This window comes from Equus caballus, chromosome 15 (genome assembly GCF_041296265.1).
Source record: "Equus caballus isolate H_3958 breed thoroughbred chromosome 15, TB-T2T, whole genome shotgun sequence".
Classification (NCBI taxonomy): domain Eukaryota; kingdom Metazoa; phylum Chordata; class Mammalia; order Perissodactyla; family Equidae; genus Equus; species Equus caballus.
In genome coordinates, this window is record NC_091698.1 from 14779159 (window position 1) to 14802705 (window position 23547).

General features: G+C 45.2%; 1 protein-coding gene across 12 annotated transcripts in view; it reads right to left on the reverse strand.

Moving 5' to 3' along the window:
• LOC138917791 (ATP-binding cassette sub-family D member 2-like) overlaps positions 1 to 23547 on the reverse strand; it is a 59741-nt gene that overhangs the window by 8810 nt on the left and 27384 nt on the right. The window contains exons 8-9 of one of the 12 annotated variants that reach the window (XM_070235954.1): positions 7377 to 7519; positions 6255 to 6569 (exon numbers count right to left, since the gene is read on the reverse strand). The exons of the other annotated variants lie outside the window; for them this stretch is intronic. Of the exons in view, the coding sequence (XP_070092055.1) occupies positions 7508 to 7519 (12 nt within the window). The 3' untranslated portion in view covers positions 6255 to 6569; positions 7377 to 7507. The remainder of the gene's footprint in view (positions 1 to 6254; positions 6570 to 7376; positions 7520 to 23547) is intronic. 12 annotated transcript variants of the gene reach the window in all.

Genomic DNA, 23547 nt, shown 5'->3' on the forward strand with positions numbered 1-23547 from the left:
TCAAACACCTGCCATGTCTTTCCCCCACCTCTGCCCTTCTGTTGGGCAACATTCACAGTTGGAAAGATTTAAATCCCTTCATGTGAGTTACTGCACACATGCCAAGTAGATGCTCAGTGGTCACCTCGTTCACTCACCATCTGCCAACTTTGTAGGATGTGTGAGTTGAGTTCATGCCTCAAGAAAATGTCACAATTGTTAAATCTCAAGAGTCGCCTCCAGATAATCTAAATTTTAAGTATTGAATGTGTAAGTGACACAGGACTGGTGTTTAAAAACATTTGCATAGGAACTCAATTCGAAACCATCCTGTGGGGCTCAGGCCATTGAGTCAATGTCTCCAGAAGCTCTGGCTCTTCAAACATGAATTCCTCCTGTTTCATTAGTTTGTGCTATTGCTGTGGCTCCCAAGGGGTTACCTTTGGGACAAGAGACTTAACCATGGCATTGAGCTTTCAACTGTGTAGGAAATAAACTCAGAAACACCCATCCTTAACCAAATTTGTTTCACTTCAGGGAAAGAACAGATATGGGGTTCTTAAAAATTAACGAGCGGCATTGATATTGAATTTTAGATTAAATGATTTTACTAAAGCCTCTAAAAAATACCCCTTTTTAGCAGGTCAAAGAGCTCTGCTTCAGAAATGACAGCACAGCCTCCCGGTGAACTGCTTGTGTGCAGTGTCTCTTTTTCTTCTTCCCCTTCCACCTCCTAGAGAAGCTCTTCAGGAGCCTCAGACGGGGGGCTGCTGTGCGGCCAGTTCTAGGGGGACTATTCACATCCGAGTCCATTCACGTGAGTCTCCATCACTATTAGAGGTGCAGGGGTCAGAGAGAAAACTTGTCCTCGCTGTGTAAAAACACAGACAAACCTCTTAAAGAAAGCTTTCTCAGTGTCTTAGGTCAGGCTTCCCAGAAGCAGGGCCTGAGACAGTGATTCTGGTGAAAAGGATTTATCGGAGGAGGGCTCTCTGGAGGGGGTGCAGTGTGAGGGAAGCAGCAGACAGGAGAAGAAAACTAAGCAAAGGGGCTGTCTCAGCTGGAGACTAACTTCTCCCTCGTATCCCAGAAGGCTCTGGTCCACCTTGAGGCCAGGCTTCCGGCTTTTTGTGCCCCAGTCAATCATTGGCCACTGACTGTCCTCTGCGGCCAGGAGTAACCTACCAGGCAAGGCAGCTCCATTTGAGCAATGAATACTCACAGCAACTGAGGAAAGAGTGTGCCACCAGTGAAGGGGACCCGGGCAGGGCACCAGCAGCATCCACTAGACTTGGGGAAGGAAGGGAAGATCAGAAAAGCAGAGACGGCCTCTCCGAGCAAGCAGCATATAAGCTGAGTCCAGAAGGATAAGTAAGAGCCAGGGTAACTAAGAGACTTGGAGGAAAAAAGCACGGAGAATGGTGAAGGGAACAGCACTCGCAATGGCCCTGGGGTAGAAAAGAGAATATGGACCTCCTTTCCTCTTCATCCAAGGTGCTCTGGCCTCTGATTCTGGGTTGGAGGGAAGTGTGTAGTGGTATTCCTGTAAGGCAAATGCAGGGCAGGCAAAGAGTTTTGTAATTTGGGCTTCTGCAAAGGACCCAACAGATTTGTGGAAGAAAACATTATGAGTAAGCACTGGGCCCTGAAGATTGCTGGTCTCACCTTTCACGTGCTCTCATCTCTGTACAAAAGTATATTTATCTGTTTTAGGGAGATAAGTGAAGATTTCTTGCCTGGAAACTTTACAAACGTCCAGGAAGGCCAAGCTCTTGGTCTGCAAGGGTGTAGCGTCTCCTGTTCTCAAAAGGGTAACATGGGCCATCCCTCCCAGGTATGACATCCTATGTGCCATCTAATGATTTGTGGCACCCAAAACTCAATGAAGATAGAACATAGACAGACAGATAGATGGAAGACCAGGGTGTTCAAATACAGTTTTCTGGCATATGAATTCTGAGACATCAAAACCTCCCTAGGAAAGGAAACTCCTGAAGTGTCTAATGAAGTGGAAGGCACTGGGAAGAACCGACCCTGTGTCCCCTCAGTGTCCCAGCAGGGGGTGTTTGGATGAGCATATTCAACTCAGCAGGAACCGAGCAAGGCAAGTGGCTGCAAAGGGGCAACTGGTAGGTGAGAAGGGCCTCCATTTTGTTTGCAGATAAAAGCTTCCCAGGACATATTTCTTGGATAGTGAATAAAGAGCCCATTGAGGGCTGGCCTCTCACCAGCCACTGTAAAGACAAGCTGAGAAGAGAAGAAACAGAGAAAAAGATAGGATAACAAAGGGGGATAGATCGATTTATGGGCTTAGAGCTCCAAATTTAAACATGAGATATGAGAATTTCAACTAAAGATGGTGATTTGGAGACTAACATATACGAAGGTCCTTAAAAATGCCCCCAAAAGCCATCTTGTATTTTAAAAAGAATGAATCCGTGGTAATGCTAGTAAACTGGAATGGCAGTCAGCTGGAGGACATCTTGAAGAAATCCGAGAAGACAGAAAGCAGATAGATCTGACTGATGAAAACAGATCACAGAAAGATGTAGACCAAAACGCTGGAGAAAAGAGGGACCCTTCCCACAGGGGTCCTTTGAGAGCTCCAAGCTCCTAGTCCACAAACATCAAGGACAGAGATGAGACAGGGCACAAGCATGACGGTAACTGGCAAATTAATCACAGGCCAAGTCCTCCCCCAAGGTCTGTTTCCTGACTTCACATCTTTCCCCTCTCTCTCTCCTTTGCTCACCAACTCCAGCTTCATTGACCTTCTTTATGTCCTTTTAACACGTGAAGTATCTCCCCAGCTCACTGCCTGTTCACTTGCTGTTTCCTGTCTGGAACAGTCTACCTCCAGACTTTCACATGGTTGGCTTTTCCCTGTCATTCAGGTCTTGGCTCAAACTTTAGCTGCTCAAAGCATTCTTCTCTGATCACAGTATCTAAATGAGATCCCAACCCCAGCCAGTCACATCACCCTGCTTGCTTTCCTTCAGAGCATGTGTGAATCTCTGAAGTTGTCTGACTCATTTATTTCTTTGTTTCTCGTCACCTGAGGACAGAGGCCTTATCTACTTTGTTTATCAGAGTATCTACAGTAGCTGGAACATCAATACAATGCGGTGTTTGTATCAGATAGCTCTTGCTGGGTGATAAACTACCCCAAAACTTAGTGGTCTCAAACAACAACTGCTTATTTAGTTCATGATTTAGATCAGTTAGGCAGTTCTTATCTGCGTGAACTCAGCACAACTCTCCCAGGCTCTGTATCCCAGGCATCCATGGTCAGCTGTAGATTGGCTGCTGGTTGGATAATCTAGGGAAGTCTTTGTCACATGCTATGTGTCTGGCAGGCTGTTGGTCAGAGCAACAGAAGCAAATGGGCCACATGTCTCTTGTCATCCTCTTGGGCTTCTTCACAGGAGTGTTACTTTTTTTTTTTTGAGGAAGATTAGCCCTAACTGCTGCCAATCCTCCTCTTTTTGCTGAGGAAGACTGGCCCTGAGCTAACATCCGTGCCCAGCTTCCTCTACTTTATATGTGGGACGACTACCACAGCATGGCTTGCCAAGCAGTGCCATGTCCGCACCTGGGATCCGAATCGGCGAACCCTGGGCCACCAAAGCGGAACGTACACACTTAACTGCTGAGCCACCGGGCTGGCCCCCAGGACTGTTACTTCTGATAGCTCAGAATTCATATGGAAAAAAATGTATTTTTAACTTTCCTGTCTTTTACTTATTTTGGGTTTCTTTTGAGCAAGATTATCCCTATGCTAACATCAGCCACCAATCCTCCTTTTCTTGCTGAGGAAGACTGGCCCTGAGCTAACATACATGCCCATCTTCCTCCACTTTATATATGGGATGCCTGCCATAGCATGGCTTGATAAGCAGTGCGTAGGTCCACCCCCAGGATCCAAACTGGCAAATCCAGGCCACTGATGTGGAGTGCACTAACTTAACAGCTATGCCGCCAAGCTGGCCCCTTACCTATCTTCTTTATAAGGGCAGCAAGAGACAGCAAGTCCAGTGTGCAAGCGGTTTTCAAGTCTCTCCTTCAGGTCACTGTTCTAGAATCCCAATGAACAAACTAAGCCACAGGGCCAAGCCAGATTCAAGGAGATGGAGAAACAAATGCCACCTCTTGCTAGGAGGGGCTCCAAAGTCACATTGCAGAGGGGCATGGACACAGGATAGACAGAATTTTCAGCCATTTTGGCACTCTTATCATACTGCTCAATATATGTGTGTGTATATATGTGTGTGTGTGTGTGTGTGTATATATATCTATATATATATATGTATGTATGTATATATGATGAATATTTTTGATTTAAAAGACTGCATCTGGGAAAGCTGGGCTAGTTGGACCACATCTCTCTTCCCTGCCCTCCTCCCAAATATATACAGCAGACAGCAGAGGCTTTTGGCCCCCACATAAAAATCCAAGCTGTGCAGGCTAAAGAAAGTGACCTGCTTACATGCAGATGCCTCATCATTTGAGTGTAGGACCATGAATGGGAAGCAAAGCAGAGTTTAAGGAAACTCTGGAACATCCAGCAGGCACCTTAATGAAAAAGGAGAGGCAACACAGCTTTTCTCAAGAAGGAACACATCAAGATAATTCACTGCTCAAGTCAAGTCCTCCCTTTTTTGACTTGCTCTCCACAGCCGCTGACCCCCACAACTCTGAACTGTCATTTTCCAGTTATGACACCAGACCCACCAGTACAGGCTCATCCAGGGAGCAGTTTCTTGGCAGAGAGATCTACACAAATCCAAATGGAACTCCCACCGCTTAACAGCCTAGATCTTTATTCACAAACAAGAACTAACAGCCAAGGGTCAACAAATGTGAAGAGAAAAAATCACATACGTGACTCACATTAAGATTAACAAGTAAAATAATTGTGTTTTTAGGAAATAAAGATCATTCAGGAAACAAAACAATGTTAAAAGAGTAAGAAATGACTCTAATGAGATAGGAAAGATGGCACATACAAAAGTAAGAACAGACTGCTGCTGCAAAAAAGGAGTAATCAGAGGATGAAAACGAGTGTCTGGGAATTAAAAATATGTTTGACACTAAAACAATTCAGTGGACAGACTGACTAAGAGAATGGGGATGGTTAACAACATGTCAGTGATCTGGTGATAAAGTCAGTGGAATCTTGCAGACCAGAGCCAAAGGCAGAATGATGGCACGTAGGAGAGAAATGTGAAGCAGCATACATGTCTGCCCTTTCTTTTATCGGGGTTCTGGAGGCAGAGAACAGAGGTAATAAAAGGGAGGAAAAATTCAGTAGAAGATAATTTCCGTGAAACAAAGGCTACAGGGGTTTCTGAAGGCCCCCTCCTTTTTTTTTTAAGGAAGATTAGCCCTGAGCTAACATCTGCTGCCAATCCTCCTCTTTTTGCTGAGGAAGGCTGGCCTTCAGCTAACATCCATGCCCATCTTCCTCTACTTTATATGTGTGATGCCTACCACAGCATGGCTTGCCATCGGTGCCATGTCTGCACGCAGGATCCAAATGGGTGCACCCCAGGCCACCGAAGTGGAACATGTGCCCTTAACCACTGTGCCACCAGGTCGGCCCAGAAGCCCCTTTTATACAGGCACTAATCCCATTCCTCAGGGCTCTGCCCTCATGACCTAATCACCTCCCAAAGGCCCTACCTCCTAATACCATCCCATTGGGCCTTAGGATTTAACAAAGGAATTTTGGGGAGACACAACAGTTAGGCCACAGCAACGGGGCCAAAGAAAATGGTGTCATGAACTTTGCTTTGGGCATCAGAAATACTAGAAAAAGGAGGTGCTATTTCTGTTCCACTGTGAAGGACAAATATCAATTCCCACTGAGAGGCAAGGCATTACAGGCAGAAGGAAGAGAATATGAGCAGAAGTAGAAAGGTCTGAAATTTCCTGACAGGTTTGGAGAAAGAGATCAATAGTTTAGTGTGGCAAGAGTCTGAGATCTATGGCAGGAAGTGAATACACATGAATCTGAAATGATAGGATTGTACCAGATTGTAAAGAGCTCACATGCTATTCTGAGAGGCTTTTCTACCTGACACTATACATAGTTGGGAACCCTTGGAGAATTTTATGCAGCAGAGCGACATATTCACAATCTACTTAGCTCAGAATCATGAATAGCAAGTGGGTACTTTCTGATGAGCCATTCCCCAGACTCACCTAGATGTAAAAACTCAAGAGTAGACAGAGAATTTCAATAGCACTAGGAACCAGAAATATTTCACCATTACCTGCTAGAAAACCGGAAGATCTTCCATGAGTTAAACCTTTAAAGCTTACAGTAGACTGGTGGAACCATTCATGGTAAAATATTTCAAGAAATGTCACAAACATAGACTTTCTTTCATCAGAGCGAAGGAATTCAAATTTCCCTCAGTATGGAAACTATTTAGTAGAGGATTCAGAGTCTTTAACACCCTCATCCAGCATCAGTCGTGAGCTGAAACGTGCACGTGGAAGGAAAGGAGCTGTGGGGCGGCCATGGTGAAGTTGTAGCTTTTAGCCACGAATGCAGAAACAGCCCATCCAGGAATGAGTTTTAAATACTGTACAAAGACAATAAGGTAGTGGTATCTCAATATCTCTTCTTAGACATCAGGTGATTATTTTAAAGAATGAGTGACTTTTTAAACTAGAAAGTTTCATGACACTTGGCTTAAACTAGATATCTGGCGGCCAGCCCCAGTGGCCTAGTGCTTAAAGTTTGGCACACTTTGCTTCGGTGGCCCAGGTTCGGTTCCCAGGTATGGACCTACACCACCCATCTGCCATGCTAATGGCAGCTCACATACACACCCACAAAAAACCAGTGACATCCGTCATCATGGTGGAGTGAGCTCTTCCCTTAGACTCCCTCCCGAAGACACAATGCAAAGGACATTCATAAACCAACAGAGAACATTCAGACAACACAACAGACGTCTGAGAGACCCAGGCAGCCATACATTTGAAGGTGGAGATGCTGTACCCCCAGGAGGAAGTGGAAGGAGGTAAGGGGATCTCATCTTCCTCCTTGATGGTGATCTAGGGCACAGGACTGCATGTGGCTCTGTGAGGAGAGCGGGGAGGGGAAGCTCTCCGCAGGAATACCTTTACTCTTGGAGCTGCCTACAGCTGTGGGAAAGCCCCACACAGAGGAGGCCAAGGAATTGCAGGGGCATCTTTCTCAAGCAAGCACCCCAGGGGGGGAGACAGCAAGGGCAGAGCAGAATGCCCCCAGGATTCTGCATGCAAAACAAAGCACCTCTCCCTCCACCTGACACACCAGCTCAGCCAGAGGAAGGGACTCCTACCAGAGTGCATGCACATACATTTCTAAAGCAGCAGCAGTGAGTGGGCAATGGCAGACATACCCAGTCAGCATAGATTCCAAAGGACAGGCACAGATGCCAGGGATCGCAGTGGGCTCAGAATACACAGCTCTTGCCCCTCCCACTGGTAGCACGTAGAATCTGCGATCAGATACTTCCACTAAGGGGAAGCACTAATCCACCCCCTGAAATAGTACAAAAAGACACTTTAATACTCCAGACCAGAAGGAAAATGACAAGCACCCAGAAATCAATCTTGTCCTGAAGGCACAAAAATTTACAATCTAAATGAAAGACAATTCAAAATAGCTATCATTAAAAAACTCAATGAGTTACAAGAAAACTTGGGAAAGCAGTTCAATGAAATCAGGAACAAAATTTAATGAACAGACAGAATTCTTCACAAAAGAGACTGAAACTATAAATAAAAACCCATCAGAAATGTTGGAGATGAAAGACACAATGAATGAGATAAAGAAAAATCTGGAGTCCTTGAATAACAGGGCTGATTTATGGAACACAGAAGCAGCAGCTTGGAGGACAGAAATATAGAAATGCTTCAGAAGAAGGAGGTGGAACTATGATAAAAAAGAAATGAAAAAATTCTCCCAGAATTATCTGACTCAATTAGGAAATGCAACAGAAGGATTATAGGTATGCCAGAGGAAGAAGGGAGGGAGAAAGGAACAGAAAGCTTGTTCAAAGAAATAATAGCTGAGAACTTCTCAAACCTGGGGAAGAAACTGGATTTACAAGTAAAAGAAGCTAACCGAGGGGCTGGCCCCATGGCCGAGTGGTTAAGTTCGCGCGCTCCGCTGCAGGTGGCCCAGTGTTTGGTTGGTTTGAATCTTGGGCGCGGACATGGCACAGCTCATCAAAACCACGATGAGGCGGTGTCCCACATGCCACAACTAGAAGGACCCACAACTAAGAATATACAACTATGTACTAGGGGGCTTTGGGGAGAAAAAGGAAAAAAATAAAATCTTAAAAAAAAAAAAAAGCAGCTAACCGAACTCCTAATTGTATCAATGTAAAAACACCTTCTCCAAGGCATATGTTAGTGAAACTGGCAAAAGTAAATGACAAAGAAAAAATATTAAGGGTAGCAAGGCAGGAGAAAATAACCTACAAAGGAACCCCTAGCAGTCTTTCACCGAATTTCCCAGCAGAAACCTTACAGGCTATGAGAGAACAGAACAATATCCTCAAAATTCTGAAAAACAGAAACTTTCAGCCAAGAAGACTCTATCCATCGAAATTATCCTTCAGATATGATGGAGAAATAAAAACTTTCCCAGATAAACAAAAGCAGAGGGATTCATTGCCACAAGACTCCCTCATACAAGAAATGATCAAGAAGGCCCTCATATCAGAAAGAAAAAGAAAGGGTTTAAAAAGCCTTGAGCAAAGAGATAAATAGGCAGATAAAATCAGAAAACTGCAGTTCTCTATCAGGACAGGATAGCAACCAATTATAATATTGAAGATAAAGGAAAGGAACACCTCAAAAATAACTGTAATCTCATCATTTTAATCACAAACTCACATCAGAAAACGGAAGTTACAACAAAAGCAACTTAGAAGGGGATGAAGAAAGGAATGGAACCTGCTTTAGACTAAGGAAAGAAGAGGCCATCAGGAAATGGAGATTTTTTAGATAAACCTCATGGCGACCACTAAACAAACAATCAGAACAGAGACACAAAGGATACATACGGAGAAAATCATCCTAGAGAACTACCAAACTAAACTGGTAGTCTGAAATACAAAGGACAAGAAACAAGGGAAATACAGAACGACCAGAAAACAAGTGATAAAATGGCAGCAGTAAGCCCTCATAGATCAATCATCACTCTAAATGTAAATGGATTGAATTCTCCAATCAAAAGAGAGAGAGTGTAGGCCCGGGCCAGTGGCTCAGCAGTTAAATGCACATGTTCTGCTTTGGCGGTCCAGGGTTCGCCAGTTAGGATCCCAGGTGTGGACATGGCACAGCTTGGCAAGCCATGCTGTGGTAGGTGTCCCACATATAAAGCAGAGGAAGATGGGCACGGATGTTAGCTCAGGGCCAGTCTTCCTCAGCAAAAAGAGGAGGATTGGCAGCAGATGTTAGCTCAGGGTTAATCTTCCTCAAAAAAAAAAAAAGAGAGAGAGAGAGTGGTGGGATGGATTAAAAAATAAGACCCAACATTATGTTGCCTCCAGAAAACAGATCTCAGCTCTAAAGACAAACAAAGGCTCAGAGTGAACTGATGGAAGATGAGACTCCAAGCTAATGGCAAACAAAAGAAGCAGGTGTTGCCGTCCTTAGACAAAACCGACTTCAAGATTAAACAAGCAATGGAGTGACATCAGCATCATGGTGGAGTGAGCTTGCCCAGCACTCTCTCCCCTCCAAGATACAATAAAAAGGAGCAACCCTATTCCAAAAGAAAATCCCCTAAAAGCACAAAAATCCTCGGAGAGTCACGGCAGCCACACGACAGAGGGTGGAGAGTCTGGAGCCCTGCCTCAGAGGAGCTGGCACAGGGTAAGAGAGAACTCTGCTCCCTCCCCTAAAGACCGTGGTCACTGCCAGGGAGGCTCCATGACAGAAGGAGTGGGGGAGGGGTTGCGCGTCTGTGGAATCACCCAGGACTCCCTAGGGCCCTTGCGGCCTAAAGGGAAGCCCTTTAACAGGGCAAAAGCTTTCACTCAGGGGTGACCTCATCAAGCCAAGACCACAGGAGACGAGATAGCAAGAGCTGATCGGGAAACCCTGGACTGCATGCAGGAAAAAGTGCCCTGCCCCTGACCCGCACTGCGCGGGGCCATCTCCGCTGAAGGTGGAGGGCTCAGAATACACGGCTCTCGACCCCCATCCATTGGCAACATGCTGTAACTGCAACAAAATACTATCACAATGGGAAAAAGACTCATCCTTCCAGCATCAGGCAATTCATCAAATCTCCAGAGCAGAGAGAAAATAAGCACCCAGAATTCAGTCCTGAGGATGCAGAAATAAGTAAACTAAGCAACAATGAATTCAAAAGAGCTATTGTCAAAAAACTCAATGAGGTAAAAGAGAATACAGAGAAACAATTCAACGAGTTCAGGAGCTAGTCCACAAAACAGATTGACACTATAAAGAAGAATCAATCAGAAATATTAGAGATGAAAGACACAATGGAAGCTATAAAACAAAATACAGATTCCCTGAATGCTCGTGTGGACACCACAGAGGAGCGACATGTTGAAATGCTCCAGACAGAGGAGGAGAGAGAACTGAGACTAAAAAGAAATGAAGAAAGTCTCTGAGAAATATCCAACTCAATGAGAAAATACAACATAAGAATTATAGGTATTGAAGAAGGTGAAGATAAGGAGAATAGAGCAGAAAGCGTGCTCACAGAAATAACAGCAGACAACTTCCCAAATCTAGACAATGAGAGGGAAACCTGTCTGGAGGAAGCCTTCAGATCGCCTAGATGTGTCCAAGTAAAAAGACCGACTGCAAGGCATATAGTAGTAAAAGTGGCAAAAATGAATGACAAAGAAAGAATACTCAGGGCAGCAAGGCAGAAGAAAATACCCTACAAAGGAACCCCTATCAGATAAGCAGACTTCTCTGCAGAAACCTCACAAGCTAGAAGAGAATGGAATGACATATCCAAAATTTTAACAGATAAAAATCTTCAGCCAAGTATACTCTAGCCAGCAAAAACATCCTTCAGATATGAGGGAGAAATTAAAACTTTCCCAGACAAACAATGCTAAGGGACTTTGTAGCCATGAGACCCATCCTCCCACACCAAGAAATCCTCAAGAAGGCCCTCATACCTGAAAAAAATGACAAAGGGGAGAGGGGGGGTCACAAAACACAGAGTAAGGAGACCAACAGATAGACAGGATCAGAACAGGATAGCAAATATTCAACTACAGCATTAGGCTAAAGGGAAGGAATACATCAAAAACAAAGACAATCTTGTCACTTGAACCACAAACTCACGACACAAGTTGGAATAAGATATGAGAATAATAACTTAGGAGGCGAGGTGGAAAGGGACTGAATCAGTTTAGACCAAGGAAATAAGAGGTCATCAGAAAAGGGACTATGTTATGCACGAGATTCTGAATACAAACTTCAGGGCAGCCACTAAACTAAAAAGCAGAACAGAGACACAAAAAAGAAATAAGGAAAAAACAAAGACATACAGCATAAAAAACGGCATAATTCAATGGGTAGACCAAAACGCACAGGATGAGAAACAAAGGAAATGCAGGAAAACTGGAAAACGAGTGATATAATGACAGCATTAAGCCGTCATACATCAATAATCACCTTCAATGTAAATGGACTGAACTCTCCAATAAAAAGACACAGAGTGGCAAGATGGATTAAAGAACAAGATCCAATAATTTGTCGCCTCCACAAAACTCATCTCGGCTCCAATGACAAGTACAGGCTCAGAGTGAAGAAGTGGAAGACGAGACTCCAAGCTAACAGCAAACAAAAGAAAGCAGATGTCGCAATACTTACATCAGGCAAAGTAGACTTCAAGACAAGGCAGGTAAAGAGTACAAAGAGGGGCAGTATACAATGATCAAAGGGACATTCCATCAAGAAGAATAATAACACTTATAAATATCTATGCACCCAACACAGGAGCAGCAAAGTCCGTAAAGCAACTGTTAACAAACCTAAAAGAAGATATTAAAAATAACACAAGGGAGGATGGAAGACTTCCTAACACATTCTACAAGGCCAGCATCACTCTGATACCAAAGCCTGAAAGGGACAGCACAAAAAAGGGGAACTACAGGCTAATATGGCTGATGAACATAGATGCAAAAATTCTCAACAAAATTTTGGCAACCTGAATTCAGCAATACGTCAAAAGGATCATACATCATGATCAAGTGGGATTCATACCAGGGACACAGGGATGGTTCAACATCCGCAAAGCAATCAATGTGATACACCACATCAACAAATTGAAGAATAAAAACCACATGATCATCTCAATAGATGCAGAGAAAGCACTTGACAAGATCCAATAGCCATTTATGATAAAAACTATGAAAAAAAATAGGGATACAAGGAAATTACCTCAACATAATAAAGGCCATATATGACAAATCCACAGCCAATATCATACTCAATGGGCAAAAGCTGAGCGCCATCCCCCTGAGAACAGGAACGAGACAAGGATGCCCACTATCATCACTCTTATTCAACATAGTACTGGAGGTTTTGGCCAGAGCAATTAGGCAAGAGAAAAGAATAAATGGAATCCAAATAGGGAGTGAAGAAGTGAAACTCTCACTGTTTGCACATGACATGAGCTTGTATATAGAAAACCCCCCAAAATCCACTGGAAAACTAATACAAATAATTAACAACTACAGTAAATTTGCAGGGTACAGAGTCAACTTACAAAATTCAGTTGCTTTTCTATATTCCAACAACAAACTTACAGAAAGGGAACTCAAAAATATAATTCCATTTGCCAGCGTACCTAAAAAAATTAAGTACCTAGGAATAAATTTAACCAAGGAAGTGAAGGACTTATACAAAGAAAACTATAAGACATGAGTGAGAGAAATTGATAGTGACTTAAAGAGATGTTAAGAGACTCCTTGCTCATGGATTGGAAGAATAAATATAGGTAAAATGTCCATACTACACAAAGCAATCTACAGATTCAATGCAATCCCTATCAGCATCCCACTGACATTCTTGACGGAAACAGAGCAAGGGATACTAAAATTCATACGGGGCAAAGATCTCGAATTGCTAAGGCAATCCTAAGAAAAAAGAACAAAGCTGGAGGTATCACAATCCCTGACTTCAAAATGTACTACAAAGCCATAGTGACCAAAATGGCATGGTACTGGTACAAAAACTGGCACACAGATCAATGGAACAGAACTGAAAGCCCAGAAATAAAACCACACATCTATGGTCAGCTAATCTTTGACAAAGGTGCCAAGAACATACAATGGAGAAAAGACAGTCTCTTCACTACTATCTCATGACTACGTACTTAAGCAAAGAACTGGAAATCAATGATTCAGAGAGACTTATGTACCCCTATGTTCCTTGCAGCATTATTCACAACAACCAAGACACGGAAGCAAACCAAGTGCCCATCAACTGACAACTGGATAAAGATGTCATATACGTGCATACACACACACACATATATATATTTATACACACACACGCACACACAATGCAATACTACGCAGCCATAAAAAAAGACAAACTTGTCCCATTCACAACAACGTGGCTGGAACTTGAGGGTGTTATGTTAAGTGAAATAAGCCAGACAGAGAAAGGCAAACACCATGTGATTTCGCTCATCCGTGGAAGGTAAACACACGAACAAAGAGAACGGTTTACTGGTTACCAGAGGGGAAGATGGGAGGGAGCTGGGTACAGGGGTAAAGGGGCACACTGATATGGTGACGAACAAATTATAACGGACCACTGACATTTCACAATGTTATAAACCCTTTTGACCTCAATTAGAAAAAAAGAGGAAGATTGGCGTCGGATGTTAGCTCTTCATCAGCAGAAAGAAATAAAAGTAAAAAAAATAAACTAGAAATGTGGCTCAAGGCTGTGCACATCACCGAGTTCTCCAACGTCAGAGCAGGAACAAGGAAAAGATCACACAGCAACCTGATAGGAACTAAGTAGAAATTACGTCTAACTAATAGGAAAAGGCTGTCCATTTCTCGCTCCTCCATGAATACGCCGACATGGAAATCAGAACATATATCTCAGCCATATGTCTTTGTCTTATTTTTCTTCAAGACTGTACAGCATGAACATAGAAATGTTCAGCTGAAGAGTCCTTGAAAGACTTCTATTTGAGGAAACAGAACTATATTTTAGAAAGTTTCTGCTGTGTTTGTGTTCTCAGGAAAATTCAGGAAACTGTTTGCTCTATGAAGCAAGAAACGAAAACTTGTATAAGTTGAGGGACTGAGATGTAAAGGGACAGGGTGGCAAGGGAGAAATAGACAAAAAGATAAAGAGGAAGTATTTGGGAAAGAATAAAATTTCCCTTGAGATTACATGCAGCTTAGAAACAATCAAGATCAGTTTTTACATCACTGGGAATTGAATCAATGATGTTGAAGCCATTCTTGAGAAACTCTCTCAGAAAGAAGGAGATAAAGGAAAAGAGAGAAAATAAGAAGAAGATTCCAGAGATGGAAAAAGATTTTCAATAGAAGAATGATTGGCATGTCTGAGGGAGACAGCAGAGCAGATGAGAAAAATAATCTTTAAACACATCTCAGAAAAAACTTTCTGCAACTCAAGGAGGGCCCCGATCATCAAAAGGAACACATCAGATATGAGGACAAATTCATGAGAAAAAAATATGACCATAACACATATTGAGAAAGTTTTGGAACTTCAAGAATAAATAAAATTCTCTAGGGATTTAGGAAGAAAGAGAAAAAAAGGTCACATTGGAATCAGACTGCTCATCTGCAATTCTAGGATACATGGAGCAATGAGTGTGGACAGAGATGAGGGACAAAACTGTGTGAGATAAGCATTCGATACCCAATCTCTCACCCATGAGCGAAGACAAAAACAAAAGGATTTACACTAATGTGCAAAGACTCCCAAGATACACTATTCCATCTAGCAACAATACTAGAAACACAGTTAAAAGATGAGTCAGACTCAGAAAAAATATGAGCAACACGTAAAATAGACAAATGGTTAATATCCACACTGAAGAAGGAGCTCCCAAAACCCAACTAAGAAATTGCTAAGGGGTAGGAATAAATAATTGACTGAGAAAGAAATACAGATGACCAATAGGCAGCAAGGACACAATCCATCAATTAAAAATGAAACTGGCATCGAAATACCATCGGATCAAGAAAACAACAGAAAGAACATCACGTGTGGGAAAGGCCTGTGAAAATCAATACCGGGAAGAACTCTGGGAGAGCCTTCAGGGTCTGGAAGATCAAGACAGCTCCCTGAATCCAAAACTCTCCACAGTCATACAATCGACCTCCTCCAAATCATACAGTCAACAAGGAGAACCAACGAAGCCACATAGAAGCAAGCCTGTAGTGTCACAAGATGACCAAGACGACCACAACCTTCAAATGACCTGCAAGTTCAGAAAGAAATGCCGACTTCCAGCCCAGCTCCGACCACGACTGAAAGCCTTTGGCAGAGTGGAGGATTGCAAGGTTTAAGACTCCATGGAAAGGACAAGGTCATGGAGGAATCAGATAAAACACATCAAACCACCCTCAAAAGAGGAAGTCCAACACTACCTGCTGAAATACGCAACACAGGCGAAGGACTCGGTAGTCCTGGGCACTGGTCACGAGCACGCTGCTGCAAGGGGAAAGGCTCTGGAGGTGGCAGCCTTGGAGAAGCACTGCTTCCAAGGGAGAACCAGAAATTGGCAAAAGAGGCGGTGCTCCTCCGAGACGGGGCCATAAGGAAAGAGGATGGAAGGAAAGAAAAAAGAAATAGGAAGGATTTTGCACAAAGGAAAGAGAAACAAAATATACCCCTTAATTCCCGATTGCGTTATGTTTAAAGAAACTGCGCTTCACCATCCTGACAGAAGTGGGCTCTCTCACACTAGGAACCCTGTCCATACAACATCCAGGAACAGGAAAAAAAAATTCCATACAAAGTTACTGTAAGAAGAAAAACTGAATCATAACATTTCAGTCGTTCAAAATTTCTCCTCTGCTCCTCCAAAAACATGAAGGAGAAAAAATACAGCACAACACTCCACATTCAATTATTTCAAACACGCATTGGAAGATGTTAAAAAAAGAAAAACAAACATCTAGAATTAGAAAGCCACATATTAAGGCAGAAACGGACACAGCACAGAAATACCGTGAGATCCGATCAATTTCTTTTAAAAGGCAACAACAAATAAACTAAAACTAGAAGGTGCCTTAACAATCCCGTACAAGAGGGAGAGCTGCACTCCTCAGAACCCATCGAGACCAACGTTACTCTCCTTCACGTCTGTCCTTCCAGCAAGACTTGGTTCCAAGGAGCCAAGACCATGTGTGCCGCTTCAGCGCCCGACTCCCGGGCACCGCATCCCCGGGCTGGCCCCGTGCCCGGCACACACCGCACGTTCGATGAACGTGAGCGCACGAAGAGACCCCTCGCTCCGCGCGCCCCACAGCTGTCGCGCGACCTGACGGGCACCTCTTGGCGCAGAAGCCTATTCCTCAGATACAGGGTAGGCTCGCCTCGCCTCCCACCAGCCCCCAGGCCCACGCCCCACGCCCCCAGGCACCTCTCCCAGATGGAGTCATCTTCACAGGCGCCCTGGTCGTCTGTGTCGAGCGAGGAGGAAGACCCGGAGCTGAAGGAGGGCCTCCTCAGGCTAGCGGCCGTGGCCGTGGAGGGCCCGGGCTGCTGTGCCCACCGGGGACACGGAGCGGTGTCCACGGACGCCGGCGGAACGGACGAGCCCAGCCCCGGAGAGAGTAGCGGAGCGCGACCGGACTCCGCTGGGCTCGGCTCGCAGGTGCGGCTCACGGACGCCTCCCAAGACGGCGGCCCAGCAGCAGCGTGCTCCTGGGCGCCGCGGCCCAGATGCTCCCAGGCCGTTGCCCCGCCCCCTCTGGCAGTGGACTGTGGACAGGGACACCCTCCTGGCAGAACTCCTGGGGCCCCGTCCACACGTTTCTGACCTTCGCGGAGTGGGAAGGTGCGCTGACAGGGACGCAGGGTCCCCGCTACGCTTGTTCTCAGGGAACTGCAGCCTCGGGTTCCTCCAGAGGCCGCGGAGATTCTTACGGCTGACCAAGAACTTTTAGACAGAAAAGCATGAAACAGTATGTCTGAATTACAACTGAGCTGATGACCACCAAGGCAATGCAGAGAGTGTCATGAGGACATATAACAGGGGCAAGATCTTGACTGCAGGTGTCAGAAAGGCCTCCTTGAGGGATCCATATCTGAGAGAAACCAAAAAACCATGGAGTCATCTTTGACTCCTCAGTCTCCCCCACATCCAGTCAGCACATAATATCAGCTCATTTGCTCTTCAAAATGGACCCAGAATCTGACGGACTCTCAGAACTTGCTCTGCTACCATCCTGATCCAAGCCACAACATCTCTGACTTGGAATATTCCAGTACCACTCACTCATCTCCCTTTTCTAGCCTTGTCTCCTACAGTCTATTCTCCACAGAGAAGCTGACGTGATCCTGTGAAAACTCAAGTCACGTCACCTCCTTCTCCAGTTCAAAATCCTCCAATGGTGCCTACCTCAGAGGAAAAGTTAGGGCCTTACAAGAGCCTACAGCATCTGTACCCACGGCCACCCAGATTCCATCTGCTACTCTTCTCCATCTCACTCAGGCTGGCCTTGTGGCTCCTGGAACAGGGGAGGCCAGCTCCTGCCTCAGGGCCTTTCTGCTCTCTGTTCTCTCTGCCTGGACACCATTACCCCATATATCCACAGGACTCACTCCCTCACCCTCCACAAGTCTTTCCCCAGCATTAACTTCATTGGGGCCTTCCCTGGCCATCCCATCTCCAGTCACAACTCCTTCCAACACTCCTACTGCATCTATCACCACCTGACATGCCAAATATTTTCCTTATTGTCTTTCTGGCTGTCTCCCTCCTGGAATAAATGCTGCCTAAGAGCTCCAGTTTTGTCTGTTTTGTTCACTTCTGTATCCATGCTAGAACACTGTCTCCAGAAACTGAGTAGGCACTCAAAAAAGAGTGTTGAGTGGCTGCCTCCATCTGAGAGATGACGTGGAAGCACTGCGGCAGGGAGGGTGGGAGAAAGCATTGCGGGCAGAGGGAACAGTGTGCTGACAGGCGCCAAGGGAGGCAGGAACAGGGCACATTTGAAGAACAGAAAGGATCCCTTAGGGAAGGGGGGAGTGGTGTGAAGGGAGGCTGGAGAAGTAGGACAGAGCAGGCAGGGCTGTGGAGACCACATAAGGAACTTTGGTCTTTTTACAGCAGCCACAAGAAACTAGTAAACTAGGGAGTGACAGGATAAAATATACCCTCTACAAACCTCTGGATTCACTATGAGATATGGGTTTGGAGGAGGGAAGAGTGACTCGGGTCCTCAGTCACCAGACTAGTGCCATAGCTCAGACCACAGGTGATCTTAGCTTGAACTGAGATGGCGGAAGCACAGGTGGAGAAAAGGAGGTAGGTTCCAGAAATATCGAACAAATAAAATCAACAGGTCTGGGTGACTGATCACATAAGGTGGTACACCAAAGGGCAGTTCCAAGCTGACTCCTACATTTGGTCCTTGGGAACTGAATGAACAACGGCCCCATTCACTGGGTTTTGGGGTGGGGTAACAAGGAGGAGAACACGTGAAGATGATGTGAGAGCACAGTTTTGGAAATCATGAATTGGAGATCATTCTGAGACATCCTAACGGATCTTCCCAACTGGCAGTGGGTATCCAGGTGGCATGATCAGATGATGAAAGGTGTGGTGTGTCATGCAATGTCCTGTAGGCTTTTACCTCATGGCTGATGGGGCATCAAAGGTTGTAACTGACAAAGTGATAGGATAAGATTTGTGATTCTGCTAAATCACCCTGGCCACAGCATGATCACTGGGGTGGGGGAGGGGGTTAGACCAGAAGCAGGTCCAACACCAAGGCCGTGGTGCAATAGACCAGGTGAGAGAACAGACCTGAGCAAGGGCTGCAGCGGTGGGCAAGGGAAAGAGCACAGACCTTCCCTCTGTCACCGCCCCATCTCCCCCGCAGCTGCTGGGAGTTTCCTACAACACACCCCAGATCATGTCAGTTCTTCCACTTAAAACCCCTCACGACCTTCCATTAGCCTTGACACCTTCTACATCTCATTCTCTGACAACCTCAATGGAATTCTCTCTTGCCACCCATTCCCCCACCCGATGTCAACGTCTCCTGACACACTATTCTGCTTCAATCTGCATCCTGTTTAGCTCATGCTGTTTTCTCCTGCCTGGCAAACACCTATTTATCTTTTTAAAACTCACTTCCTCCTCTGTGAAAAGAAGAAAAGCAGTGCTGACATCCAGGAGCTGGTCCGGTACCATGAGCCAGGCTTTCCTGTTGTTAGAAGCTGGCCTCGTGCTCACACAAGCCATGCTGTTCACCTGTTGGACATAAACTTCTCACAGACACCAGCACAAGGTCACGCTGCGACAGAGATGACGTGAGACAAAACAAGACCACTTCATCATTTTGCCTAAACAGACAAACACAAGGCCGTCGTGCCATCCAGAAAATACCAAACATCCCTCTCTCCTGACTGCAGCGAGCAACTGTGGCTTCTTTATGAATTACGGCGTTTGTCTCACTCTAGTCACAACTCCTTCTAGAAAGGATTGATTGAGCTACACGATCACAGAATTGTCCCTGCCTCCTCTCAGCACCCAGTCCAGAGCAAATCCCTGCTTCCTTGAACCCTCCCCAAACTATCCAACCAAAGCCCAAATCCTGTAAGTTCTTTCTAACGCCCTCATCCTGATAGGCTCCAGAGTTCCCTATGATGTGAGGCCTCCCTCATTACAAAGAGTAATTAAACCCAACTGGTTTACCTACTGATGTGCTTCTGGTGGTCTTTGCTGGAGGACATGGCAACTCTAACAGTAGGATAGGTTGGTTAAGTTTCTTGGAGGAAGTGAATGGAGTTCCAATCTGAAGGCTTCTATTTTCTATGTTAAGCGTACTCAAAACATCACCCATATTATTTTGAGAATGAAGGGTTGGGGGGAATAAATCAGAAGTTTGTGGAAAACGTCTGAATTATATATTCTGGAGCATGGGAGAGTGACTTGACAAGAGAATCCTACTAGAATGGTCAGGCTCTGTGAGGGCATAGGTGAGGTGGGGTGATATGAACTCAAAGTAGTACCCAGCTTCCCCGCTCTGAGTCCTAGCTCCAGTACTCAAGACAAAAACGGGTAGTTTGGTTTTGGGTTTACTGGGACTGAAGGGCAAGGGAGAGGAAGGCATTGCCAAGAGAACTAATCATGGATAGACTATGAAGTCCAAGCTCAACTGAGAGGTAACAGCATAGAGGAAGCATCTAAAGGATAGAGTACACCATGGAGGGCCTGAGGAAAAATATGCTGAGGGCCTAGCTGAATTAAGTGACCAAGCAAGCTGGAAAGAAGAGATCAGGGCTGGAGGGTGCTGCACTGCTCATGTGTGAGGTGGTGCAGCATCAGGATGCAAATCCAGGGTATTATGGTGGGAGTGGGGACAGGTGGATGAGACGAGGTCAGCAGTACAGATGAGGTATTGAAGAAAATGAGTACCCCGTGTGCAGGCTCAGTCCTCCGCATGCACACTGAAGTCAACTAGGATGACAGCAAGAATTGAGGCAGAGAGGAAAGCTGTGGGCCAGGAGATCAAGTCTTCAATGAAATAGGGGACTAATTAGGCAGAAAAGAGTAATGAGGAGGAGAGGATGATCCAGCTGGGGACTATGGATCTCAAAGAAATGGTGTGGGAGGACAAAGAGCAGAGAGGACATAAATCTCGTACCCCCTAATCCTGAGATCTGCAGGCACCACTTGACGGGGCTTCAAGAAAAGGATATTCCGTAGGAAGGGCCAGGGCCAAGGCAAAGAGAGGGAGGGAAGGGCTAAGAAGAGGCTGAGGAAATAGAGGAGGCTGGCGATTATGGAGTGGTAATTTCGAGGACAATGTGAGGCTTTGGGGGGTCAGTGTTAAAAAAATTAAAAGAGTGGAGAGCTGACTTAGGGTCGCAGCATGATGGGAAGATAAGGAGACGAGAGAATGGGGAGTGGGGAGAATTTAGCTATCATGGTAAGCACTCAACAGATATCTGCTGAAACAAGTGGAATTATTAGGCATAAATCTAGTGTATCCAATCTGAAGAGTCCTAACTATCAGACTGTAGGAGTGACAGCACGAGGTCATGATGATGATGACGGTGATGGTGATGGCGACGGTGATGGTTTGAGGATGATGGGGGTGGTGGTCATGACAATAACTACCAAACTTGAACACCTACTGTGTGCCAAGTACTGTTGGAAGCACTCCACATTTAATCCTCACAACCCCCATGAAACAGATGACCTCAATAGGGTCCCCAGATGGGCTCTGTACCAAAGGAGGGATAAAATGAAAACAGAAGTAACAGAAGTGTAGAAGTGGCGGATCTTGTCAAGATGGCGGTGTAAGCAGACTCTGAACTCATCTCCTCCCATGAACGCAACCAGGTTACAATTATTTTTGGAAAAATTACCCTGTATAGAAAACTGAAAACTGGATAAAAAGAACCCCCACAACAAGGGACAGTCCTGACAAAGGCAGAAGGGCCAGAAATTCCAGCTGGAGAGAAAAAAGTCACCTTTGGGAGCAGTGGAGTTTCTCAGCTGGCCAGGAGAGAGCCACCCTAGAGTATGCAGCCCTCCCGGGAGGGGTGAGGTCCAAAGCAGGGGCCAATACTACTAAAAGCATCCTTTAGACTCAGCACAACTGAGACGAGGGTCTTAGTATCTGGCTTCGCTGGCTATTAACTGCAGCAGGGAATACCCCCAGAAAAGCTATCAGATGAAAACTGAAAAGACTCGGGTCTTAAAGGGCCCATGCACAAACTCACCCGTCTCAGCAAACTAAAATCACCAGAGAGAAGGCTGACAGTCCTTTGGTGAAAACAGACTCACCTGGTGGGCTCTGTGGGCATCCCGGTGAAAGGAGAGACCTCTCCTGAGACTGAGACATTGGTGGGGGCTATTGTTCTGACATGGTCCAGGCGTGCTAACTCAGACCCCAGCAGACACCACTGAGGTTCTTCCCCTGGCCTGTTAGCCCAGGGGGCTGCCATACCCACTAGAGCACAGATTTAATCCAGTTCAGCCAGGGCAGGCAGGCAGCCCTAGGGACCTGCCCCACCCAACAGCAAACCCTCAGGCTACTTGTCAGCCTGCATTGGCTGAGTGTCTTGATCCCCTACAGGCAAAAAATCGGTTGTGTTTCTATACGCTAACACGAAGTAGCAGAAAGAGAAATTAAGAATACAATCCCATTTACAATTGCAACAAAAATAATAAAATACTTAGGAATAAACTTAACCAAAGAGGTGAAAGATCTGTACACCGAAAACTGTAAAACATTGTTGGAAGAAATCAAAGAAGACGCAAAGAAATGGAAAGATATTCTGTGCTCTTGGGTTGGAAGAATTAACATAGTTAAAATGTCCATACTTCCTAAAGCAATCTACAGATTCAACACAATCCCTATCAAAGTTACAGCAGTTTTTACAGAAATAGAACAAAGAATCCTACAATTTATATGGAACAACAAAAGACCCCGAATAGCCAAAGGATTCCTGAGAAAAAAGAACAAAGCTGGAGGTATCACACTCCCTGATTTCAACATATACTAAGAAGCTCTAGTAACCAAAACAGCATGGTACTGGCACAAAAACAGACACACAGATCAATGGAACGGAACTGAGAGTGCAGAAATAAACCCACATGTGTATGGACAGCTAATATTCGACAAAGGAGCCAAGAGCATACAATAGAGCAAGGAGAGTCTCTTCAATAAGTGGTGTTGGGAAAACCGGAGAGCCACATGCAAAAGAATGAAAGTAGACCATTAACTTACACCATGCACAAAAATCAACTGAAAATGAATTAAACAGGATCCTTGGCCCCGGCGTGAAGGACAGAGAATGCAGCCTGGGGAACCAAGCGTCGCTGTTAACAGTCAGTCTGGGTTCAGTTCCATTCAACAAATGTTGACTGAGCGCTGACTCAAGGAGGGAACTGTGCTGCGGGCTTCGCACACCTGCTCGCCTTTGTTGTGAAGCAAGGAATGTGCGGAAAACTAGGGAGCGGTGAAAATGGACTAGAGCTACCGGTTACAAGCATCAGCGGCTGAATTTCAGGAACAGCATATTCGGTGAAAGAAAGAAATAGGACATTCTGGTAAAGTTCAAACCAAGCAACAAAAACGTCGTTTAGAGAAACATACATCTACGGAGGAAAAATACTATAGAGAAAAGGAAAGGAATGAGGGGGAATAAACAGCAATGAGGATCTGTCACCTTGAGGAAGTGGGGAGGGTAGGACACTGGCCGAGCGAAAAACGGGAATGGGGAAGGAGTACAGAGACACCCCAGTGATTTCTCCAGTTGGGCTCTGATCACTTGTGTTTGTTTCACAATTCTGCATACTGAAGATGTTCA